This window comes from Rhinatrema bivittatum, chromosome 13, assembly GCF_901001135.1.
Source record: "Rhinatrema bivittatum chromosome 13, aRhiBiv1.1, whole genome shotgun sequence".
Taxonomy (NCBI): domain Eukaryota; kingdom Metazoa; phylum Chordata; class Amphibia; order Gymnophiona; family Rhinatrematidae; genus Rhinatrema; species Rhinatrema bivittatum.
In genome coordinates this window covers 60,227,739-60,250,638 of record NC_042627.1, presented here as the reverse complement: position 1 = coordinate 60,250,638, position 22,900 = coordinate 60,227,739, and the positions used below count along the sequence as shown (strand labels likewise).

Here is a 22,900-nt window from a genome sequence, read left to right as displayed (position 1 = left end):
TTTCAATGTATATCAAGTTTTTCAAACTGAAAAAAAAAATAGAATAGATAATCTTTCCAGTAATACTAGGCATTAAAGGAGGACTAAAGGAGGGATGTTTGATGATGAGGGAACGGAGAGAGATTCTGCCACATCAAAGGGTGGATAAGACCAAAGTATTTGTAGGTTATAAGTAAATATGATATGAAAATTAAGTTGTCCAAATTCTTTATCTGTTTAAGCAACATGTTTACAATGTAATAACTCTTTGTAACAGAAAACTTGAATTAGAACAAATGAAAGTCATACTTACATATATAAAGCTGATCTGTTTGCATTGATGGCCTGGTAATTTTTTCACTATGTTTAAACTGTTGCGCTAGTGGATTCTTGGGCCGAGGCAGGATTGGCTCAACCTGTAGGGAGGAGCCCAGCAGGTTCCCGCCAACGGAAGGCAGATTTGGACGAGGCAGAGATCCAACTGGTGCTTCGCCTATACCAGCCCTCATTCCCCTCAGATTGAGCCCTTGGGTACCAGGGCCGGCAGGTCTTAGGTGGCAAAGGTGGTCGGAGACAAGCAGCGGTCAGGCATATCCGTAGCGAGCAGAAGCTTAGGGTCAGGCTGCGGTCAAGCATATCCAGTGGCAGGCCAAAGTCAGGGGCTGGCTGCGATCAAGCGTAACCAGTGACGAGGAGAGGTCAAACCGGTATTCATCCAAAGGGAAGGGGACTGATAGGCAGGAAGCATCAGGTGATGAAAAGCACAGGTAGGCGAGGAACACTGAAGACAAGACACTGAAGCAACATTCTCTACTCCAGGATTAGTGGGACTTGTTGCCGAGGCAAAAAGGGAAAGCCAGGATGAGCCCTTGATAGGATTTGGTGTCTGATGTCATCAGCGGGCGCTGTAGGACTTTTCCAGCTGTAGGTCCTTTAAACGTCAGGAGGTCGGGCGTGTGTGCAGCCAAGGAGACGTGTGGCTAGATGGGCCCGGTGCCGTCTTGCCACATGAGGTGATGATGTGTTTGATAGCACTAGAGCATGGCATCTTGCTAATGGCATTTCGCTGCATCGGGAAACGGCCTGGTGACTGAGGTGAGAACGGCATTTCGCAGGGTTAACCCGGAGGTCGCCGAGTGCAACATAAACTTCTGATGCTCACAAATTCATTTATAGCCTTGCATCTCACTCTCTCTCCACTCGTCCACTGCTATTTTGCACTTTGTTCACTTCATTCATAGTCTTGTACTCTTTTCTTGTACTACTACAAAACGGCAAATTCTTGTCTTCAAGCATTTGCTCGTCTAGAACCTACTCTGTGTAATGCTAACACCTTACATTCAGTTTACTATCTTTTACATTTCTTTCAGTTTCTTTTCTTTGGTTCATTTAATGATTTATTTTATACCATTTTTATATTCATTTTGTAAGGTGTCCAGATTAGAATGCTTTGTAAGAGCTGAACTTCCTACTATAAACAAACTCTTTATAACAACCCCTGGTTATAATAAAGGAAATCTTGATATGCAAAGGTGTCTTAGCTGAGGCACTCTCCTAACTCCATCTTCAGTGATTCTTATCACTAGATAAGCTATTTAAGCAAGCCTTCCCTGATCCCAATTGAATGACAGCAACATCTTATAAGAGACTGCACAATATAATGTAAATAGTTAATCCTAACTGCTCAGTTATCTTACTCTAATTCTCTACCCAGTTATATGAACCTTGTTGTAATGTAACTTTACGAACTCTTTGCACTTGTTAATGTTCCATTTCTGTGTTCACACCCCCTGTTATATGTAAACTGGCATGATGTGATTTTTAATCACGAATGCCGGTATAGAAAAACTCTAAAATAAATAAATAAATAAATAAATAAATAGATTATGCCACCTTCCATAATAGAAACATTATGCTATGTTTTCTAACCTGGTGTATCTGATGCATTAGACAACGGTGCTGAGGCTTCCGCTAAAGCTGCTAATGTAGCAAGTACTGATGTTGATGAGTTCCCAAACTGTACTGTGGAAGACACTCCAGACTCATCTAGGAACAGGAAAAAAAAACCAAGTTAAAAACATTGGGTCTGATATTCAAAAAAAAAAAGCAGAGCTCCTAAATTTAGACCTCCCAATTAGATTCCTAAGTTAGGCTCTTATTTTCAGCTGAGCAGGTTCCTAAACTTTCAGCTGAAAATTCACAAAATTTAGAAGCTAAAAATTTAGGGGCCCAGTATTCAGCCACAGATAGCCGGATAAGGACTTACCCGACTATCTAGCAGCTGCTGAATATCTGCTTATATTCAGCGGTCATTAAATAGCCAGATAAGTGACTTATTCGGCTATCTCTTAGCTGGAGAACTTTGTGGGTGGGGTGGCGAACTTAGCCAGATAACTTATCCTGCTAAGTAGTGATATTCATACTTAGCCAGTTAAGTTGTACATCTAAGTTAGACGTGCTCAATAGCAGGGCTCCTAGAAGCGGTAAGGTGGAAGCCTGTACTTCCATCATAGCTGCTTGGCGATGCCAGAAGCACCAGGCCTGGGTCAGAATAGAAGGTTACCACAATCTAGGCTGCAGAAAAATCATACATTTGAGGAACAGGAAGGTTGGGAGAGTAAGGGCTGAGGTTGGGGGAAGGAGGGGACGTGGGAGGAAGGGGAGAGACCGGCATTGACCCCCAGCCGCTATATGGATATAGCTGGGTAAGTTATTTGGCTAACTCAATCCTGCCCCGGAACGCCCCCAACATGCCCTTCTCTTATTTGGCTAAAGCTTAGCTGGATAAAGACTTCCCTGGCTAACTTTTAGCTGGGGAAGAAAGGGAAATATTCAAAACTAGTTATTTAGATGGATAATTTGGGAGTTCATCCATTGACCTTTTGAAGTCTGTTAAAAATAAAAGTGTGAAGCAATAAAAGCTATTAAGCCTGAGCTCATGAATGCTCTGGATACACTTCAAACTGATACATCCTGTAACAAAAACTGCTGTCATCGTATCATTATTTACACTACCTGTCATTTCAGAGCCTGATGAATATCAACTAGAGCAGTGGTATTCAGTTTCAGCCCTCGAGGGTATCCCTAATGAATATGCATGAGAAAGACTTGCATACAATGGGGGCAGTATGCCTGGAGTGAACACTACTGAACTAGAGTATCAAAATCCTAACAGCTTTCCTATATGCAAATGGAAATCTCTTGATGAATTTGGTGGAGATACCAGACCTGTTAGATTTACTACTCCTCCAGGTCCAATGATAAACTGCGGCGTTGCTGTATGTATTGTAACAGTTTCTGGACTTTCTGGATTTGGGTTAATCTGGTTCTGCATAGCAATCTAGAAAACAAAACAGAACAAAAATTGTAGTATAAGCATTCATAAAAGTTCCATCTTTACAAATGTGCTCTGTAACAAAAGCATGTGCTATGTTCTTGGGCATAATACATTCCCATTAGAAGGCTCAAATTTACTTCTGTCATTTTGGGCCTCGGTGAATAATGGCAGATATTAAAAATTTGACAAAATCAAATTATGTACAGCGTTTATTTGGGAAAATTCAAGACTATCCAGGACTAGTAAACCTCTGCTTAGCATGGTTCAAAAACAAAAATTTGAAGTGCCAGAAATAGAAACAGAGATGCTTCAAAATTGTCTTTAACTAAGTATACTCCTAACCTGGCCCACCAAGGGTTATTTCATACTTTTGGAAGACTGGCATCCAAATGGCAGATGACATGAAATGTGAACAAGTGCAAAGTGATGCACATACAGAAAAGTAACCCACACTGTAGTTACACGATGTTAGGTTCCATATTAGGAGTTACCACCTAGGAAAAGAATCTGAATGTCATAAATGACAATACTTTGAAATCCTCAGCTCAAGACTGTAGTGCTCACAGGGTAATGTAACCAAACGTTTTTGCTTACAAGCAACCTAATCCTTAGAGGTAAAACTGGTCATGTCCTGTAGCTTTTGCAACAAATTTTACATATATTGGATCGTGTACAGTTGATCTGCAGCTATTCTTGATATTAACAACATTTCTGCTATTCTGTCTAGTACTTTCACATCTTTGCCAAGAGGAGAACTTGAATGAATCTTGGAATGCTTTGCTTTCTTCAGAGCTGATTTGACTACCACAGATTCATGTGGAAGTCGTACTTTACGACAGGATTATGCCCTGTATTTAAAGGTTCAACATTTTGCTACACGTATAGATAATTGTGATTGCCACATCTTGCCTTGAGATTCTGCTACTGCCACTATCCATTTAGTAGCTTTGATATATTTTAGTACTCAAAAAACATATTCCCTAGTCTAATTTTCTTCTTGCAAAGTAAAAAGGATAATTTTTGCTATTGTTTTGCAGAAAAGCTGGATATGGCGAGGTCAATATTCAAAAGCCATTTAGATGGATAATTCATAAGTTATCCATCTAAATGGCAAGATTTGGGATATTCAGCCACCTATCTGGCTAATTTATAGCCAGATAACAAAGGGACATTCTGGGGCATGATAATATTATCCAACTAACTTAGACAATTTTCAAGTATAACTGGCTAAAGGGTCTATTTACTAAAAGTTTTTTTCCCATTTTGTGTCCATAGAAAAATGCTTAATAAACATAGCTCTTAAGCTAGCCGTATAACATTAGACCTGCTTTGGAGAAAGTGTAAAGTTATCTAGTCTTGTGTGGCCAGATAACCTGTCTCTTAAATGGATATCTTCAGAAGATATGCGGTTAAGTAGCAATCCTATTAAAAATAAATAAATTAATTTAAAAAAGGACTGCGGGCCTACAGGCCCTAACGAGTCCTTCTCCTCCCTGCTGGGCCGAGCCTGCCACCTCCTCCCCAAAGCACCCCATCTCAATTTAAAAAAAATATTAGGGCTGGTGGTCAGTGCTGGACTCTCCCCCTCCTCCACCCCTTGCCCCTGGTTCCTGTCTATTTTAGGAAACCTTTTTCTCTCCAGGAATCCACCCCAACCCTTTCCCTCCCACCCATGTACCTTGCATTGGGAGTTTTTCTTCAGCTCGGATCGCGATAGCATTCCACCGCAATCCGGGCCCAGTGCTTCTGCCGTTGCTAGACTGCTATGATGGAATTGTACGCTTCCAGCATAGTTCCTAGAAGCTCTAGACAGGACAATATCACCTCCCTTTTTCTCATGACCATTCCTCTCCCTATGCAGCCTTTTGTCTGGCTTTTGCCGTCACTTTATCCACCTGTTTGGCCACCTTAAGATCATCAGATACGATCACCCTCAGATCCCATTCTTCTTTAGGCGCGTTTTGAAAATTCACCTTTTAAGTTAATGATATTGAATCAACAACTGGACATTCTGAAGCTATTTATGGGATTCTAGTAAACTTACATAAATCAACCATAACAGCACAACTTTTTCACTTTTTATTTGTAAATAATTTATCCCATTAGTTTCCAAACTTATCCATTCTAAAAAGATGAAAATAACTCTTAAATTCAAGCCTAAATGTGGTGTTTTTCACAGCTTCAGTGCTGTAAACAAGATGCTTCATGTGTGAAGTAAATGACTGTCTTTCTGTTCCAGTTTGTACTTTTATTTTCCTGGATGAGTCACCACAATGGTGTTTCATCTCAGGATTTCTGTGAGTCTTCTAGGACACAATTTATCAGCTATTATTTTATAATTAACCTGAAAACGTACTAAAGTAGTTCATTTAAACAATCATATTTGGCACCATTAGCAATAAGTTTAGTAAATTGCTTACACATTCAATTGGATGAATCCATTCTCCCCATCCACTGAAAATGAACTGTATAGTATGGAATCTTATGATTGTGAAAACTTAACACACTCTGGCAAGAGATAAAGCATTTTAAGTGGCACATGCCCTATGTAATTGATTTATATTCCACCTGAAAGGTGGAATATAAATCAATAAATATAGGATGTTGTCCAACTCTAATTTTGTTTAGTATTACACAATGACCTTGCAGAGAAAGAGAATAGCAGATATTTTAAACAGTATTAGTTTTGGGCTTTTTTTGTTTTGTTTTGTTTTTAAGTAAAATGCTGTGTGATCAGTGTAAACATGCATGATACAATATTTTTTAAAATGTGCCATCTGTTGGAAGACAAACAGCTTTAGAGACATCAGCTTTCAGATGAATATAAAAATACAAACCCAAAATGGAGATAAAGTATCCTAATAGCAAATATCTTACTATATAGTAGGTCTGAATGTCAACTCAGAAGTTACCTGTAGTATTTCTGCAAGATCTTCATTTCCATTGTCCAAAGAGATGTCAAATGCAGTCTTACAAAATTTACTTTGTGAGTGGACATCTGCTCCATATTTGATTAAAAGTTCAACAACATCTTGATGATTATGTTGCGTGGCCCAGTGAAGAGCTGTCATCTTCAACATGTCCTTGGCATGGACATCAGCACCATGCTACAAAGATAGTGGACATATAGCAGCAATACAGATTGTTTGAACAACCAAGTAATATTGCAAATAACCTGGTATCTGAGATAATAACAGCATACAGCATTATTTCATATGGCTGCAACCACACTGCCTTACAAATTACCATTCAATTTCCTGTGCTCTACACAGAACAAGCACATCAGAAACGACTTTGAAGAAATCTTAAGTTCACTTGCAGATACATATTGTAAAATCAGTAATCAATGTTGGTGTAATCAAGTCTTCTTTTTAGATGCTAAAATAAATTAAATTAAAAGAATCTGATTATAATTAATTGTAAAAATAAGACTTATTTCCTGTACCAGGCATATGCCAACTGCAATTATTTTAAATGTGTGTAGATATTTCTGTGCAAATTATCATAACAATAGTATTTCAGCATTGTGTCTTATTTTAAGGCTTAATGGGAAATTGGGATCTAATAACAATGTTACTTCAAACCAGATTTCACCATTTCTGAAAACCTCACCACCCCTCACAACTAAGCAGAGTTGCTTACCTGTAACAGGTGTTCTCCTAAGACAGCAGGATGTTAGTCCTCACACATGGGTGACATCATCGGATGGAGCCTGACACAGAACTTTGATCTCAAAGAATCTAGCGCTTTCAGCAGGACCTACTGAGCATGTGCAGCTGTAGTCATCACCCTGCTCCCTAGGCAGAGTCCCTCAGTCCATGATATAGCTAATACATGGAGAAACCAACTCCCAGGGGAGGCGGGAGAGTTTCGTGAGGACTAACATCATGCTGTCCTAGGAGAATCCCTAGGACAAGCAGGATGGTAGTCCTCACACATGGACGAATCCCTAGCTCCAGGCTGTCCGAGCAGGACAAAGCGTTAAACCGCACAGTGCTATTGCACTAGCTCCCTCCTTAGAGGCAGCCGACCCATCAGGCTGTAGAAGAGTTGGGTTCCTCAAAGAAAGCCAAGAAAAAGACAGACACAAACCCTCATGACTAGCAGGGATATCTGAGGCAGGGGAGTGATGCAAGTGCAAACAGAAGCAACGGTGCATCGCTGAAGCCAGTACAAGCAGGGTTTCTGATAAAAACAGTGGATCTAGATCCTCCTGGATACAGGAAGGACCCAGAGATGTAAACAAGAGAAACTCTAGGATGAAAACCGAACAGTTTCCTTTGGTGTGAAAAAAACAACCGAAAAACAAACTGGGGTCAGAGAGCCCTCCAGAAGAGATTGTCAACCACTGACAGCAAAAGGTCTGGCTGGTAGGTAGAATGGGCAGAAGAAACCCACACCACGCTTGAAAAAATAAACAGCAAACTACGGCAGGGTCTGGGACAGAAACTGCATGCCGAAGTATCAGACCTAGCTGTCCGCACAGAACAGCTAGGTCTGAGACCTAGCTGTCCGCACAGGACAGCGTTAAGGATTTCAGGGGATGAGAGACAATCCCTGAAACAGACCTGTAGCCCAAAACTCCTGAGCAGGGAGATGAGATAGGCTTGAAGTTCACTCAAGATAACCTGTCAGAACAGGTTCATCTATCCTGTCACAGGATCACAAGGAGAGCAGAAAGACCCTTTGGGCAACCTAGAGAATGAGAAAAATGAAAGGCCGGATTTTAAAATGCCTAGGCACGCAAATCCGGAGGATTTATGCGCGTAGGAGGCATTATGTGCGCCAGGCCTATTTTAGAAAGGCCCAACCATGCGCTTATGTCCCGGGGCTTCGAAAAAGGGGCGGGAAGGGGCCGGAGTTAGAGGCTCCAGGCACAGCGGCCATTTGCCGCTGTGCCAGGGGATTGCGTGCCAGCAGGCTGCCGGTGTGCGCAATCTGCCCAGAGGCAGGCGTAGAAGGTAGGACAAAAGTCCGGGGGGTGTTGGGGAAGGGAGGTTAGGTTAAGGGGTTGGGAAGTTCCCTCCCAGGCCACTCCGAAGTCAGGAAGGCCACGGGCCTCGGTGCGCTCAAGTTGCACTAATGTGCACCCCCTTGCGAGCGCTGACCCCTGATTTTATAACATGCACGCATGTTATAAAATCGGGCATCCATGTGCACGCGCACATGGACCCCCGCGTGTAGGTATTAAAAACTACCCCTAAGGCAGTATTGGCCAGAGAATGGCGAAAACAAGCGGAAAAACATGGTGTATCCTTCCCTGCAGGTAAACAGAGATATACCACGGGCGCCTTGGCTTTACCTCCCCTCCCCACAACAATCAAATTGGAAGGAGTAAAAAACACAAGGAGGCAGACCTGCGGACTGCCGGGCTAAGCACAAGTTGCCCAGTTGTCTATCTACCCCAAGTGAACAACTCTCTGCCAAAACCAGAGGGAGTAACCCACTGAGATGGAGCCCTCAGTCTTCTTGAAACAGTGGAAAAAGAGCGATTGCCCCAGGGGAGAAACTTCCCCTCCTAAGAAAGCATGTGGCCCAGCAATGGACAAGGTTGCATGACACAGGACTCCTCTGTCCGCAGACAGCGTGATCCTGAAAAAAGGAGGAAGAACAGCTTGCACGCTACTGCAAGCAAAGGGTAGTGCATCTGTTGCGGGGTACTCAGCCCCCAACTCCCTCAGCCATGGACATGGCAAAAGGGTGAAAGGCACAATCGCCCAGCTGATGGACTGAAACTCTCCTCACAGAGGAGGAGGAGGGCTCCACAGGCAAGAATGACGGACGATAGCGATCCTTAAGGAAGACGCCTAAAAAGTGCAGCAGATTCCAAAGTGACTCCCGAACAGGGGGAAACCTTGAGGGTTACTGGGGAGCAACACTGGACAGGCTCCCTTGTGGTTAGACCTGCTACGTCTTAGAGCGCCCAAAGGAGAGTGCTAATCCCGACTATTCTCGGGGCTGGCGCCAGTCAGAGCAGTGTCATCCCTTGTTCGGGAACGGAAAACAGGGACACACCTTGAAAGGGTGCATAGTCGGGCGTGCAGCAGAGTGGAGAGGACAGTGTGACGACAGCGTCCCCAGCACCACTGGCACTCTGAGTAAGGCATGATGGAAGCTGGCAGTCTATAGCATCGCCCCCTTCAGTACCTGAGAATGCTCTGGGATGGGGGGGGGGGGAGGGGGGGCCATCGAAACTGCGGCAGAACTGGCTCACCTGTGAGTCCCACAGGGAACGACTGCAGTGAAGTGGACATGTCCTGCGATCTATAAGTTGTTGCCGATAAATAGTGCTATTCCTGGCGCCACAGGTGCCCACAAACTTTGACTGCCCAGGGGCCCCGTCGCCCGAAGGTATGGACCAAATAAGCAATGGGCGTCTGCAGGGAGAGGCCCTGCAGCCCTCCGACAGGTCATCGATATCAAAAGGAACCGTCGACTGTCAGTGCCGAAGGCAATTCCCCTCATCTCACCGATTCGTCCAATGCTGCAAGCTCCATGGCCTCGCAAGCATTACGGCTGATGAGAACTTCGCTTGCGCCAATTAATATTGATGATGTGTGCATCTTGTCGGGGCCCCCAACACTGGGATCATCGGCTGAAGGGACAGCTCTGAGCTTCCCAGTGCTCTGTAGTGGACACCATCCAGGAGCCCTGAGGGCACCGAGCCACTGTATACAGATGCACCAGCACTCCAGGACACCTTGAGTAGATGGCGAACCCTGCGCTCGATCCATAAGAGGCCAAGAACCCTTGGCCTCCCCCCCGCGAGGGTTGCAGGGCCATTCGGGGGCTTCAGAGAGTCCCGGTGGTCGACGGCCACAGAGGTGACAAGGGAGCTCAATGGCGAATCCGGTGCCTGGTCGGTGGGGCTCGACGTAGTCGAGGCAGTAATGAGAGGCATCAGTTGTCCGATGGCCTCTCCGGTGGCCCCACACTTCGATGGCCTTTAGGGCATCAATGGTATTGGGGCAGCCCCACATCACAATGGCATTGATGTCATGCTGGCACAGAGGTTGTGCACCTCGACAACCTAGTGGGGTTGACAGCATCGAGAGCCTGCCATCGCTTCGACCCTGCCAGCTCCTAGGGTGGCCATGCACACATCTTGATGGATCAAGGGCAGTGATGGCATAGAGGGCCTTATGAGCATTGAGAGCACCATGGGCATTGAGAGCACAGCAGCTTCGATGGTACCGCGGTCACCATAGCACTGAGTGCAGCAAGGGCACCTTGCCGAGGGATCGAGTGCATCAAGAGCACTATGGCATTGAGTGCACCAAAGCATCGAGGGCACTGTGGCATTGAAGGCACCGTGTCATCGAGTACACGGCATCATGGCACCATGGCACTGAGAGCATCAAGGCCTCGATGCCCAAATCGGTGCAGCAAGACTCCAGTTCCACCGATGCTCACGGCACAGAAGGCCACCATGGCATCATGGGTGGCCACGCACCTCAACACAACGACTGTGAACCTGGACCTCGATGGCGTCAAAGGGACCATGGCACCCAAAGATGGGCCCAGTCTCTGATTCATCCCTCGCATTGATGTCGGGACCGTATGATGCGCTGGTCACAGCTGTACATGGGCAACCATTCATGGGCTTGGCACCGAGGTGCTGCAGCAAGCTGCTAGCCCAGGCTCCGTGCAGCCTCTCTCCCAGGGAGATTGCATTGTCAAGGCTGGCAAGCAGAAGAGAAGGCAACATCATCCAGGGCTGATCCTCCCCATGTCCTTGAGACATGGGGAGGATCAGCTCTCCCCTCATAGGAGCAGCATGGTCCTTGATCCTTCCACCGTCTGAATCAACCGATGCCGAGCGATCAGTGAACCGCCATGGAACTCCAGCCCGGGTAGAACTCAGGGTCCCAAGGCTCAGCAGCCTACACGGATCACCGATGGACTGCATAATCCAGTCCTGTCAGCACTGTGGAAAAAAATTAAAAACAAAAAGAGGACACAAATACAAAACCTGCAGGAGTAGGGATGTTTGTTTTTTTTTTGACTAACAGATTCTGCTGGCCGCACACCATGCGGCCGGCAGACAGCTGGATAAAGAATAAAACTACAAGAAAGCATAGAGCTACAGCTCTAGGAAAAATCACTTACAAAACTGTAAGAAGACAACAAAGCTGAATACTGTGAAAAAACATTTTCTGATAAAAAAAAGAGCACGAGCTCCACAACCGCGAGACGACAGCGCTGCGGAAAAGAAGAGATTGAAGGACTCTCAATAGGGGGCAGGGTGATGACTACAGCTGCACATGCTCAGTAGGGCATGCTGAAAGCTCTAGATTATTTGAGATCAAAGTTCCATGCCGGGCTCCATCCGATGATGTCATCCATGTATCAGGACTACCGTCCTGCTTGTCCTAGGAGAATTTAGTTTATCTCCAAACAGTAGGGACATAGTGGACTACACTACACTTACTTTGTTCAGCGCTTTCCTCTCCTGTTATCAATAATTATAATGGGAGTAAAGGGGTAACATAGTTGTTAAGAACAGCAGGCCGAAAACCAGGGAAGTCAGGGTTCATGTCCTTGTAATCACTTCACCCTCTATTGTCTTGGGTTTAGACTGACAGCCCTCTCGGGACAAGGAACATAGAACATAAGACTTGCCATACTGGGTCAGACCAAAGGTCCATCAAGCCCAGTATTCTGTTTCCAACAGTGGCCAATCCAGGTCACAAGTATCTGGCAGGAACCCAAGGGATAGTCAGATTCCAGTATCGATACAGTATTTGAACAGTGTATAGTAGGAAATACCAACTGTACCTAAATGAAACGTGCCTTGAGCTACCAATGAAAAACATGTCAACAAAATCTAAAATAAAACAATTATTATGAAGTCCTCCTCCATCAATGGCAATAGCATAATAATTCTGCAGTTGTGAGTCTAACAGCTGGCCTGAATTAACTCTCCACTTATCTGCTAATAATTTCCAAGTTTCTATTCAGATGGTTATATGGGAGGTATTACCTTGAGTAGCACTTCCACAATGTTCGCATGGCCTTCTGAAGCTGCCATATGTAATGGAGTTCTATCCACTTTAGTTCTCGCATCCCTGCTAACACCAGCTCTAAGTAATACTTCTGTTGTGGAATAGTGGCCATATTGTGCTGCTAGATGAAGTGGAGATGTTCCAAGCTGTAATTAAAAAATAGTCAAAAAGTAACCATAAGTAATTATGAACATATTCTTATTTGTTTTTTACTTATGGTTTTTCTAACCTTTATAACAATATTAACGTTAACTTTTAAAGAAAAGCATTAAAATATGCAAAGGTGTTATTTCTATGTCTGCTATTGCATAACACTAAATAAAATGTGCAACATTTTTCTTACTTGACAGCATTTTATTCTTCCTTAGATACAAGCAAAACCACTAAAATATTCTATACCTTCACATTTTAATATGCTATGGGACAACAGCGTGAAAATGTTTTATAAAACTGAAGGACATCATAAAGAGCAAATTAAACTGTTACTAGATAAAGTGGTAATGCTAGGCAGGTTGTTCAACATGGTCATTACTATTAATTCATATTAACTTCTACAGCAGTCAGGATCAAAAAACAGACTCAGTCACCAAAACTACCCTAGTGAATTACCGTACAGTCTTCCTTCCCAGCAGAGGAAAGTTCAAATCAGTGTACATTAGCAAAAAAATGCATTTTCTAAAAATTCTAAGACTCAGAGTTTCTGAAGCAATCAAAATCATGAAAAAAAACCTTTTGAAATAAATAGGTGTACCAAATTTAATACACATTACCCTTTCCTAGACACCCACAGAGTTGGCAGCTATGATCACAATACTGTCCTAAAATCCAAAATGGCCATCACAAGGCTTGACTATGCAGTCTGACATCATAAAATTGCAGCTGTGGTGGGCACAAGTGAGGGGCTAAATACAGTATCCAGTCTGTTAGCAGTAAGACTGGCCTTAAGGAAGGCTGGGCGTCGGTACCCAGCTTAAGTACAGCTGAGCTCTTGCCTGCTTTCTTCTCTCCTTTGTCAAGGATAAGCAGCTCTGGTCCTTCCACACTTGAGACTGGCAGAAAAATGACATGGGATGGACTAGTGAGGAGGAAGGGGTCGAACTAGGGTTATATAACCAATGACAACTTCCTGTCTGAAAAAATGCTATAGGTCTCAGTAGTCACTGAGCAGTAATGATCCCCGGGTTCTGACTGCAGTGCAGTGTAACAGAATATTAACTAGCCTGTTTCTTGGCTCTGGTGCTTACTCTTGTGGTTTTACACCTTTCTTTTTTCTCCTACTAACTATCTCACACTCTTTCTTTTTTTCTTTTTAATAAAGTGGGTGCCCCTTTTATTATGGTCACATTCCCTGTTTTTAAAAATCTCTTTCCTTGAAACCACTCTTCAGTTGTTCATGGTGTATTCTTTCTTTACATGTATTAGTGAGATGCTTGCATAGGGTTTTTAGGTGGGTCAATACAACAGTTCCTCAATTTATTTAGATTCATGAAAAGTCAGATTGGCTAAGTAGGAAATAAATATAAATTAGAACAAAATGTGGATATTTAATTTTGTTTGTTTTAATGGACAACATCTGAAAAAAAATACAATTTTGCTTGTCCTGGTTTTTTAAGTCACCCATTAGAGGCTCTTAATTTTTGCTAATAGTTATTTGCAAGACATAACAAATTGCAGTTTCTGGCTCATTTCTGAAAAATATCTTTCATTCTGGTTAAAAAAAAGAAATGAAAAAGTGGGATATACCTCCAAAACAGAATTTTATCCTTTGATAGAATTTTGCTCAGCAGAGTCCAGTTTATCTTTCTAAACAATGGATTTCTATTAATAATGGACAATTTAAAAATGGACTCTCTCTATTTCATGTTTATCTCAGAATATAAAGAAACACCACGCCTAGCCTTCATTGCACCATTTTTTGAAAGTGCATGACAAATAGCAAATGTTGCTTACCTGTAACAGGTGTTCTCACAGGACAGCAGGATGTTAATCCTCACATATGGGTGACATCACAGGATGGAGCCCAATCACAGAACACTTTTGTCAAAGTTTCCAGAACTTTGACTGGCCCCAACTGGGCATGCCCAGCATGGCACTAACCCTGCAGCCAGCAGGTGTCCCCCTTCAATCTTGTTTAAAAGCTACAGGCAGTGCTGAAAAATAAAATAAGAAAACGTTATGAACCCAACACCATGGGGCTGCGGGCGGGTTTCGTGAGGACTAACATCCTGCTGTCCTATGAGAACACCTGTTACAGGTAAGCAACATTTGCTTTCTCACAGGACAAGCAGGATGGTAGTCCTCACATATGGGTGAGTACCGAGCTGAGGATGTCCGAGTATGCACCAAATGTACCCAAGATGTGCAATAGGCACAAATATTGGGGAGGAGTTTGGTAGAGGGCATCCTGAACCCTAATGGGCAGGTGGAAGGGTGTTGGTAAGTCACGTTGTAAACAGGTTACGAAGGACAGACTGGCCGAAGATGGAATCTTATCTTCCGGCTTTGTCCATGCAATAGTGGGCTGCAAAGGAATGGAGAGAACTCCAGGTGGCAGCCCTGCAAATGTCAGGAAGCGGCACTGATCGTAGGTGTGCTACTGAAGTCGCCATGGCCCTCACAGAGTGTGCTTTGACACGGTCTTGAAATGGAATGCCCGCTTGCTGATAGCAGAAGGATATGCAGTCCGCCAACCAGGAGGAGAGAGTCTGCTTACCCATAAGCTTCTCTAACTTGTTAGGGTGGAAAGAGACAAACAATTGAGTGCTTTCCCTGTGGGCAGCTGTACGGTCTAGGTAGAATGCTAGAGCCCGTTTACAGTCAAGGGTATGCATAGCCTGTTCTCCTGGATTGGAATGGGGCCTGGGAAAAAAGGTAGGTAGTATTATGGATTGATTTAGATGAAAATCCGAAACTACCTTAGGTAAAAATTTAGGGTGAGTGTGGAGAACTGCCCGGTCCTGCAGACGTTTAGTGTAAGGCGGATAGGTAACTAGGGCCTGTAATTCACTAACTCTGCGAGCTGAAGTGATTGCCAGAAGGAAAATCACTTTCCATGTGAGATAGCGAAGATCACAGGAGTGAAGAGGCTCGAATGGTGGTTTCATGAGCCGACCCAAAACTAGGTTGAGGTCCCAAGAAGGGGCCAGAGGACGCAGTGGAGGCTTGAAGTGAAGCAAGCCTTTCAGAAAACGTGTTACAAGGGGGTTGTACTGATATAGGAACATCCCCGACACCTTTATGGAAGGCGGCTACCGCACTGACATGCATTCTGATGGAAGACGTTTTTAGACCTGACTCTGATAAGTGCCAGAGATAGTCCAAAAACTTCGTGAGTGGATAGGTAAAGGGGTCAAGGGACTGAGAAGAGCACCATGACGTAAACCTGTTCCATTTGTAAGAATAAGATTTTCTCGTGGAAGGCTTCCATGAAGCAATCAAGACACGGGAAACTGGTTCAGAAAGGTTAAGTGGCTGAAGGATTAACCTTTCAACATCCATGCCATCAGGGACAAGGCGTGAAGGTTGGGGTGGCGGAGGCACCCATTGTTTTGAGTGATCAGAAGCTGGTCCTTTCCCAAGGGAATGTGCCTGCGAATGGAGAGATCCTGAAGTACTGGAAACCACACTTGGCGAGGCCAGTGAGGTGCTATCAGGATCATGGTTCCCTTGTCCTGATGTAATTTCACGAGAGTCTTCGAGAGAAGAGGAAGTGGAGGGAATGCATAGAGTAGACCGGTTGCCCACAAGAGGGAGAATGCGTCTCTGGGCTGAGAGTGTGTTTGCTGCAAATGAGAGAGCAGAAGTTCTCTACTTTGCAGTTTTGAGGAGACGCAAAGAGGTCTATTTGAGGATATCCCCATTGTTGGAAGATGGAGTTCACTACTGAGGGGTTGAGAGACCAATCGTGCGGTTGAAAGATGCGACTCAGCTTGTCTGCCAACACATTGTCCACTCCCGGCAAGAAGGTGGCCCTGAGGTACATCGAATGGGAGAGAGCTTCCGCCCATATCTGTGCAGCTTCCCGACACAGAAGGAAGGAGCCCGTGCCTCCCTGTTTGTTGATGTACCACATGGCCACCTGGTTGTCCATCTGGATCAGGATAACTTGATTTGAGAAGCAATCCTGAAATGCCGTGAGAGCATATCTGATTGCTCGAATCTCCAGGAAATTTATTTGGTGTTTGGCTTCCTCTGGAGACCAAGATCCTTGTGTCTGCAGATTGGCCACATGGGCTCCCCATCCGAGGCTGGAAGCATCGGTGGTGAGAATTAATTGAGGGTCTGGAGCCTGAAAGGGCAAGCCGTGGAGGAGATTGATCTGATTTTTCCACCAGGCTAGAGACTGACGGAGTGAGTCTGTTACGTGGACAACGGTCGACCGGGACTGAATGCTTTGAGTCCATTGAGACCTTAGAGTCCACTGCATGACTCTCATGGCCAAACGGGCCATTGGTGTGACCTGAACTGAGGACGCCATGTGTCCCAGAAGGATAAGAAAGTGTCGTGCAGTCGCGAAGTGCTGAGACTGCAGCTGGTGTGCAAGAGACACGAGAGTGAGAGCTCGCTGTCGAGGCAGAAAAGCCTTTGCCTGCAAGGTGTCCAAGTCTGCCCCAATGAACGACAAGGTTTGAGATGGGACTAAGTAGGATTTGTCGTAGTTGATGAAAAATCCTAATGAAATTAGAGTGTGTAAGGTTACATTGAGGGACGACAGAGCAGCTTGCTGAGTGGGAGCCCTGATTAACCAGTCATCTAGATAAGGGTAGATGGGAACACCTTGGGTCCTGAGGAAGGCTGCAACTACTACGAGGCATTTTGTGAAGACTCGTGGCGCAGACGCTAGGCCGAATGGAAGCACTCGGTATTGATAGTGCTTGGGGCCTACTAGAAACCTCAGGTATTTGCGATGAGATGGAGTTATCGCAATATGAGTGTATGCGTCCTGGAGGTCCAGAAAGCAGAGCCAGTCTCCTCTTTGTAGAAGAGGAAGAAGCAAGCCTAAGGTTACCATCTTGAACTTCTCTCGCTGGAGGTACTTGTTGAGGGCCTGTAGGTCCAGAATAGGACGAACGCCTCCCGATTTTTTGGGGATTAGAAAGTACCGGGAATAGAATCCTAAGCCATGCTGAGAGTAGGGTACGGGTTCTATTGCCTTGGACTGGAGAAGGAGGGAGACCTCTTGATCCAGAAGGATGAAGTGATCGGATGTTCTCCACGTCAGTAGAGGTAGGGAGTCCGGTGGCACGGAATGAAAGTTCAGATGGTAACCCTGAGCAATTATCGCCGGTACCCATTGGTCTGAGGTGATTGTGTGCCATATGTTGTGGAAGTGGCATAATTGACCTCCCACTGATATGTGAGGCAATGGAAGCTGGCTGCTATTCTCTAGGTAGAAATCAAAAACCTGAAGCAGGACCTGGTTGAGGAGCTGCTTGCGGATTTTGTTTCCGTGTCTGACAAGACTGGGTTTTTTGAAAAGGTCTCGTGGAACGGGATCTGGTTGGTGGCGGGTAGGACTTCTTCGGGCGGAAGAATGACTTTTTAGAGTCCTTTCAGAAGGGCTGTTTAGAAGAGTTGTCAGAAGGCATCAGAGAGAGTTGTCTTAGGGTCTCATGATGGTCCTTAAGTTCTGCCACCGCCCATTGAATCTGTTCGCCAAACAGATTATCTCCTACACAGGGCAGGTCAGATAACCTGTCTTGTACCTCAGGGCGAAGGTCAGAAGACTTGAGCCAGGCCCACCTTCTTGCCAAAATAGCAGCTGCAGATACCCTGGTAGCAGTGTCAAAGATATCATAAGATGATCTGATCTCATGCTTGCCTGCCTCAAAACCCTTGTTTACTATGGTTTGGAGCTGATCTTGAAATTGCTGAGGCAGGGAGTCTGTCAAGTCTTGTATCTGCTTAAAAATAACCATATTATATTGGGTCATATAGAGCTGATAAGCGGCAATTCGGGAAATGAGCATTGATCCTTGGAAGACTCTGCGACAAATGGCATCTAGAAACTTCTGTTCCTTGTGAGACTTTGACCTCTTTGCTCTCTTCTGTGCAGATTCTACCACTACAGATTAGTGATCCAATTGAGGCTTCTGAAAGCCCAGAGCTGACTGCACCAAATAGGTAGTGTCAGCTTTTCTGTGGACTGGAGCAATGGAGCCAGGATGTTCCCAGTTCTTCTTGAGGAGGTCTAGAAGAACCTGGTGGATAGGGATGGAGGTTATTTCCTTGGGAGCATCCAGGAATTGGAGCAACTCCATCATCTGATGTCTATCATCCTGTTCAGTCTGTAATTGGAAGGGAACCAATTCAGACATTTCCTTCACAAAATTTATAAAGGAAAGGTCCTCTGGAGGAGAACGCTTTCTACTTTCAGTGGGTGAAGGTGGTGAAGGCAAATCATCAGTGTCTGGTGAGGAATCACCAGTCTAGGTGTCATATGGATCAGCACCTCCCCCTCTAGGAAGTAGAGGGGAATGGGATGATGGGATACCCGAAGGTCCTGGTCTAGGCTCCGAAGGAATCGAAGGAATAATTGGAGGCACCGATGAAGGCATCGAAGGCATCGATGGATGGCTCGGTGGTGCTGATGGGTATATCGGCACCGATGGTTGGATCGGTGGCAAGGGACGTATCGGCAGAACTCCCGATGGAGGGATGTGGAACGGTGTTTCTCCTCCTGATGACAGAGTAAGCGGGGACGGCACCGGAGCCATCGGTGACCCATGGTCCTTCGGTGGAAAAGCGGCAATGAGCGCTTCAATCCTGGACAGCAGCAGTGCCAATGCTGCCGGAATCGGGACGGTGGTCGGTTCCACAATTGGTACCGGTGTCGATGCCGGAGGAACCTGGAGTCGTTGCATTGCCTTGTCAATGGCCTCCTGAACCATCCGGTCCAGTTCTTCTCGGAGACCTGGATCAAGCAGCTCTGGCTCCGGAAGAGAAGGAGGCAGAGGCATAGCCGGAGGGACCACCATTAAAGGCGGAGTCGTGGCTCCCGATACCCTGTTGGGTGAAGGTTGCCTCGGTGACCCAGTCGCCGAAAAGGTCGGTGCCTTTTCTTGACGGAGTTTCTTCGATGGCTGCTCGGACGATGGCGAGGTCGATGATTTCACTTCCTCGATGGTCCAAGACTTTCGATGTCGATGTTTGTCTCTACGATCCCCTCGGTCCTGAGGGGGGGTAGAGGGTGTCGAAGGCCGAGATGTCGTCGATGCCAGACGGTCACCGGCCGGTGGTCGATGCTGGCGCGAAGTTGACGGAGCCGGTTCTGACGACGTCGATGCAATGGACGGAGTCAGGATTTGAGCACGGAAGACAAGTTCCATCTTCTCCATTCTGGCCTTGCGACCTTTTGGTGTCATTAGGGCACATTTGGTGCAGGTCAAGACATCATGTTCTCGTCCAAGACACATTACACAGACTTTATGGGGGTCTGTGATGGACATGGTGTGATTACAGTCTGGGCACCGACGGAACCCCATCGCCATGGCAAAAAATTGAGCCGCAGTATGGTCGACGGCCAGTAGGCCGCAAGGGCCAAACTCGATGGTAATCGACAGAAAACGGGTAAAAACTTACCAGAGTACCGTGGCTTGGAAAAGTTAAAGGAGGAACCCCTGTGGAGCAACTTAACTTTTAGTAATTCCGTGAGGAAAATTCCTGTCAGGAATCTCTGCAGAGCTCCTTAACCGCGAGGCTACTGCTGCGTGGAAAAAAGAAAACTGAAGGGGGACCCCTGCTAGCTGCAGGGTTAATGCCATGCTGGGCATGCCCAGTAGGGGCCAGTCAAAGTTCTGGAAACTTTGACAAAAGTGTTCCGTGATTGGGCTCCATCCTGTGATGTCACCCATATGTGAGGACTACCATCCTGCTTGTCCTGTGAGAGACTACCAATTTTGTATCAATTACAAATTTTAAGGATTTTTTTAAAATGATTGAACTCTGTCCCAGGTATTTACCCTTAACCCTTGGGAGTAACCATGTTTAGACCTGTGTCATAAGTTACCTCATATGGATTGAGATCAGATGGGTTCATGCTGTGGATGTGATACACAGAAACGTGGAGAATGATATTAATACAAGCCATCCAGTTTTTATTTTTCCTATCTACTGCAATATAACAGACCCTTTTAAATCACCAGCTTTAACCTCACTTCCCCACCAGTATGTCTGCATCATGACTTTTCCAATTTCTATATGCTTTTCTCCTACCTCCACCACTAGGAGACTGTTCCATGTATCCAATACCATTTCTATGAAGCAGCATTTTTCAACCGGCCGGTAACACAAGTTCAAACATCAGAGTGAAGCCAGCAGAGGCAGGTAAGAAGTGCGGATATCTTTCTGCTGGCCAGAGGGAGGGGCAAAAGATGGAGGAGGCTGAAAAAGAGAGGCCATACAAGCATGGGAGAGGGAGGTGAAAGAGGGACCACATGAGATTGTGTGTTAAGAGGGTGCTGAAAGGAAAGGATGCTCGAGTGGAGAAAGTGAAAGGCAGAGGAATACAAGAGTGAGGGGCAGGCATGGTGGGTGAAGGAGGATTACAAAGGGCAAAGTTAAGAGGGTAGTTGTTAGAGGGGATTGCGTAAAGCTTTGATCAGTGTTCTGTGAGGAATGGGCAAACTCGAAAGTGTAAACTGCTATAAAGGAATATTTCTTTATGTTACTTCTGAGTCTCTGCCCTTCAAACTCCTATCAAAATTAGGAATGTGCAGGGGAAAAATATTACACTTTGGGGCGGATTTTCAGAGCCCTGCTCGCGTAAATCCGCCCAAAACCGGGCGGATTTACGCGAGCAGGGCCCTGCGCGCCGGGAAGCCTATTTTACATAGGCCTCCCGGCGTGCGCAGAGCCCCGGGACTCACGTAAGTCCCGGGGTTCTCCGAGGGGGGCGTGTCGGGGGCGGGCCCGGTCGTCGCGGCGTTTCGGGGGCGTGTCGGCAGCGTTTTGGGGGCGGGTACGGGGGCGTGGCTACGGCCCAGGGCGGTCCGGGGGCGTGGCCGCGCCCTCCGTACCCGCCCCCAGGTCGCGGCCCGGCGCGCAGGAGGCCCGCTGGCGCGCGGGGATTTACGCCTCCCTCTGGGAGGCGTAAATCCCCCGACAAAGGTAAGGGGGGGGTTTAGACAGGGCCGGGCGGGTGGGTTAGGTAGGGGAAGGGAGGGGAAGGTGAGGGGAGGGCAAAGGAAAGTTCCCTCCGAGGCCGCTCCGATTTCGGAGCGGCCTTGGAGGGAACGGGGGTAGGCTGCGCGGCTCGGCGCGCGCCGGCTATACAAAATCCATAGCCTTGCGCGCGCCGATCCAGGATTTTAGCAGATACGCGCGGCTCCGCGCGTATCTACTAAAATCCAGCGTACTTTTGTTTGCGCCTGGAGCGCAAACAAAAGTAGGCTATTCGCGCGCCTTTTAAAATCCGCCCCTTTGCTTTTTGTTTCTATTACTTTTATTTTTGTTTTGTTCAGCATACGCTATTTTTGCACATGCTATATTGCATGCTAAATCTGCTTAACATGCACTAAATTTGCTTTAGCTTGTGCTAAAACCAATCATTCATTTATTTTTTATTTATCTTTCACCTATATCAAAATAATGCTAGGCGAAGTGCAACAAAGTAAATCAATTAAAACAATACATAAAATAAAATCTATAAAATTAATCTTTGTGTCTTGTACATCTTTTCAGGACTGGAAAAATATTAGAAACTGCTAGATATCTGCAGAAATTTTTTAGAAGCTAAAGCAACACAAACTGAAAATTGATTTTCCCTCATGTTCTTGTGTTCCTCGTGCCTAATGTCATGGCTAAAACAGAACTGGAAGGCTGGCAGCACATGGATGAGGAAAAGCATCCAGATCTGGTTTTTGTGACTCCCCCCCCATATTTCCTATTTATAAATGTTATTTGTTCAAAGGATTGGAGCAGGGCTATGGGGACCAGAAACCTGTGTTTTCGTTCCATCCTCATGCTGCTGGCCTGCTTCAGCCTGATGGGAACAGAAGCATTGTTCTGTGACAGTTCTGGAGTTACTCTTTATTGACCAGTGCAAATCATGCCTTTGACCAGAGATGCTCCCCTTTCTTTTGATGGATATGAAGTGGTGCAGAAAAGTATCAGTACAGAGTACTGGACCAATCCACCAATCTTGGGTGTCAGAACCAAAATTTTAGGCATCTGTGCAATCAGGCACACAGAAATTTCAAGCCCTGCACTATTCATCCCATTGGGCTAGTTGATTATCTTTATAATATCCTCTTCCCTGCCTCTTGGTCATATGCAAGTCCTTACAATAACTCATATAGCTTATGCTGCAGACACTGTATCATACTCATACCCTCTTCTAGATTGCCTCTACTCTGTCTATGTTCTTCTGGAGATGTGACTATTGGAAATGAACACAATATTCCAGATTAGGCCTCACCAATGATTTAATCAGCAACATCAATACTTGCTTTTTTTTCTGCTGGTTATACCTCTTTCCTAGGCAGACCCAGCAAATAACTGGTTCTTTTCACTGTCTTGTCATGCTATGAACTACTTTGAAGTAAAAATATGATCACTCACAGATTTCTCTCCAGTTTGG

The 22,900-nt window shown here is 45.5% G+C and overlaps 1 protein-coding gene across 3 annotated transcripts in view; it reads right to left on the bottom strand.

The window, feature by feature from the left end:
• GABPB1 (GA binding protein transcription factor subunit beta 1) overlaps positions 1–22,900 on the bottom strand; it is a 92,822-nt gene that overhangs the window by 41,350 nt on the left and 28,572 nt on the right. For all 3 annotated transcript variants that reach the window (XM_029575705.1, XM_029575707.1, XM_029575706.1), the window contains 4 exons: positions 12,300–12,467; positions 6,229–6,423; positions 3,208–3,319; positions 1,909–2,025 (listed from right to left, as the gene is read on the bottom strand). In XM_029575705.1, the coding sequence (XP_029431565.1) occupies positions 1,909–2,025; positions 3,208–3,319; positions 6,229–6,423; positions 12,300–12,467 (592 nt within the window). The remainder of the gene's footprint in view (positions 1–1,908; positions 2,026–3,207; positions 3,320–6,228; positions 6,424–12,299; positions 12,468–22,900) is intronic.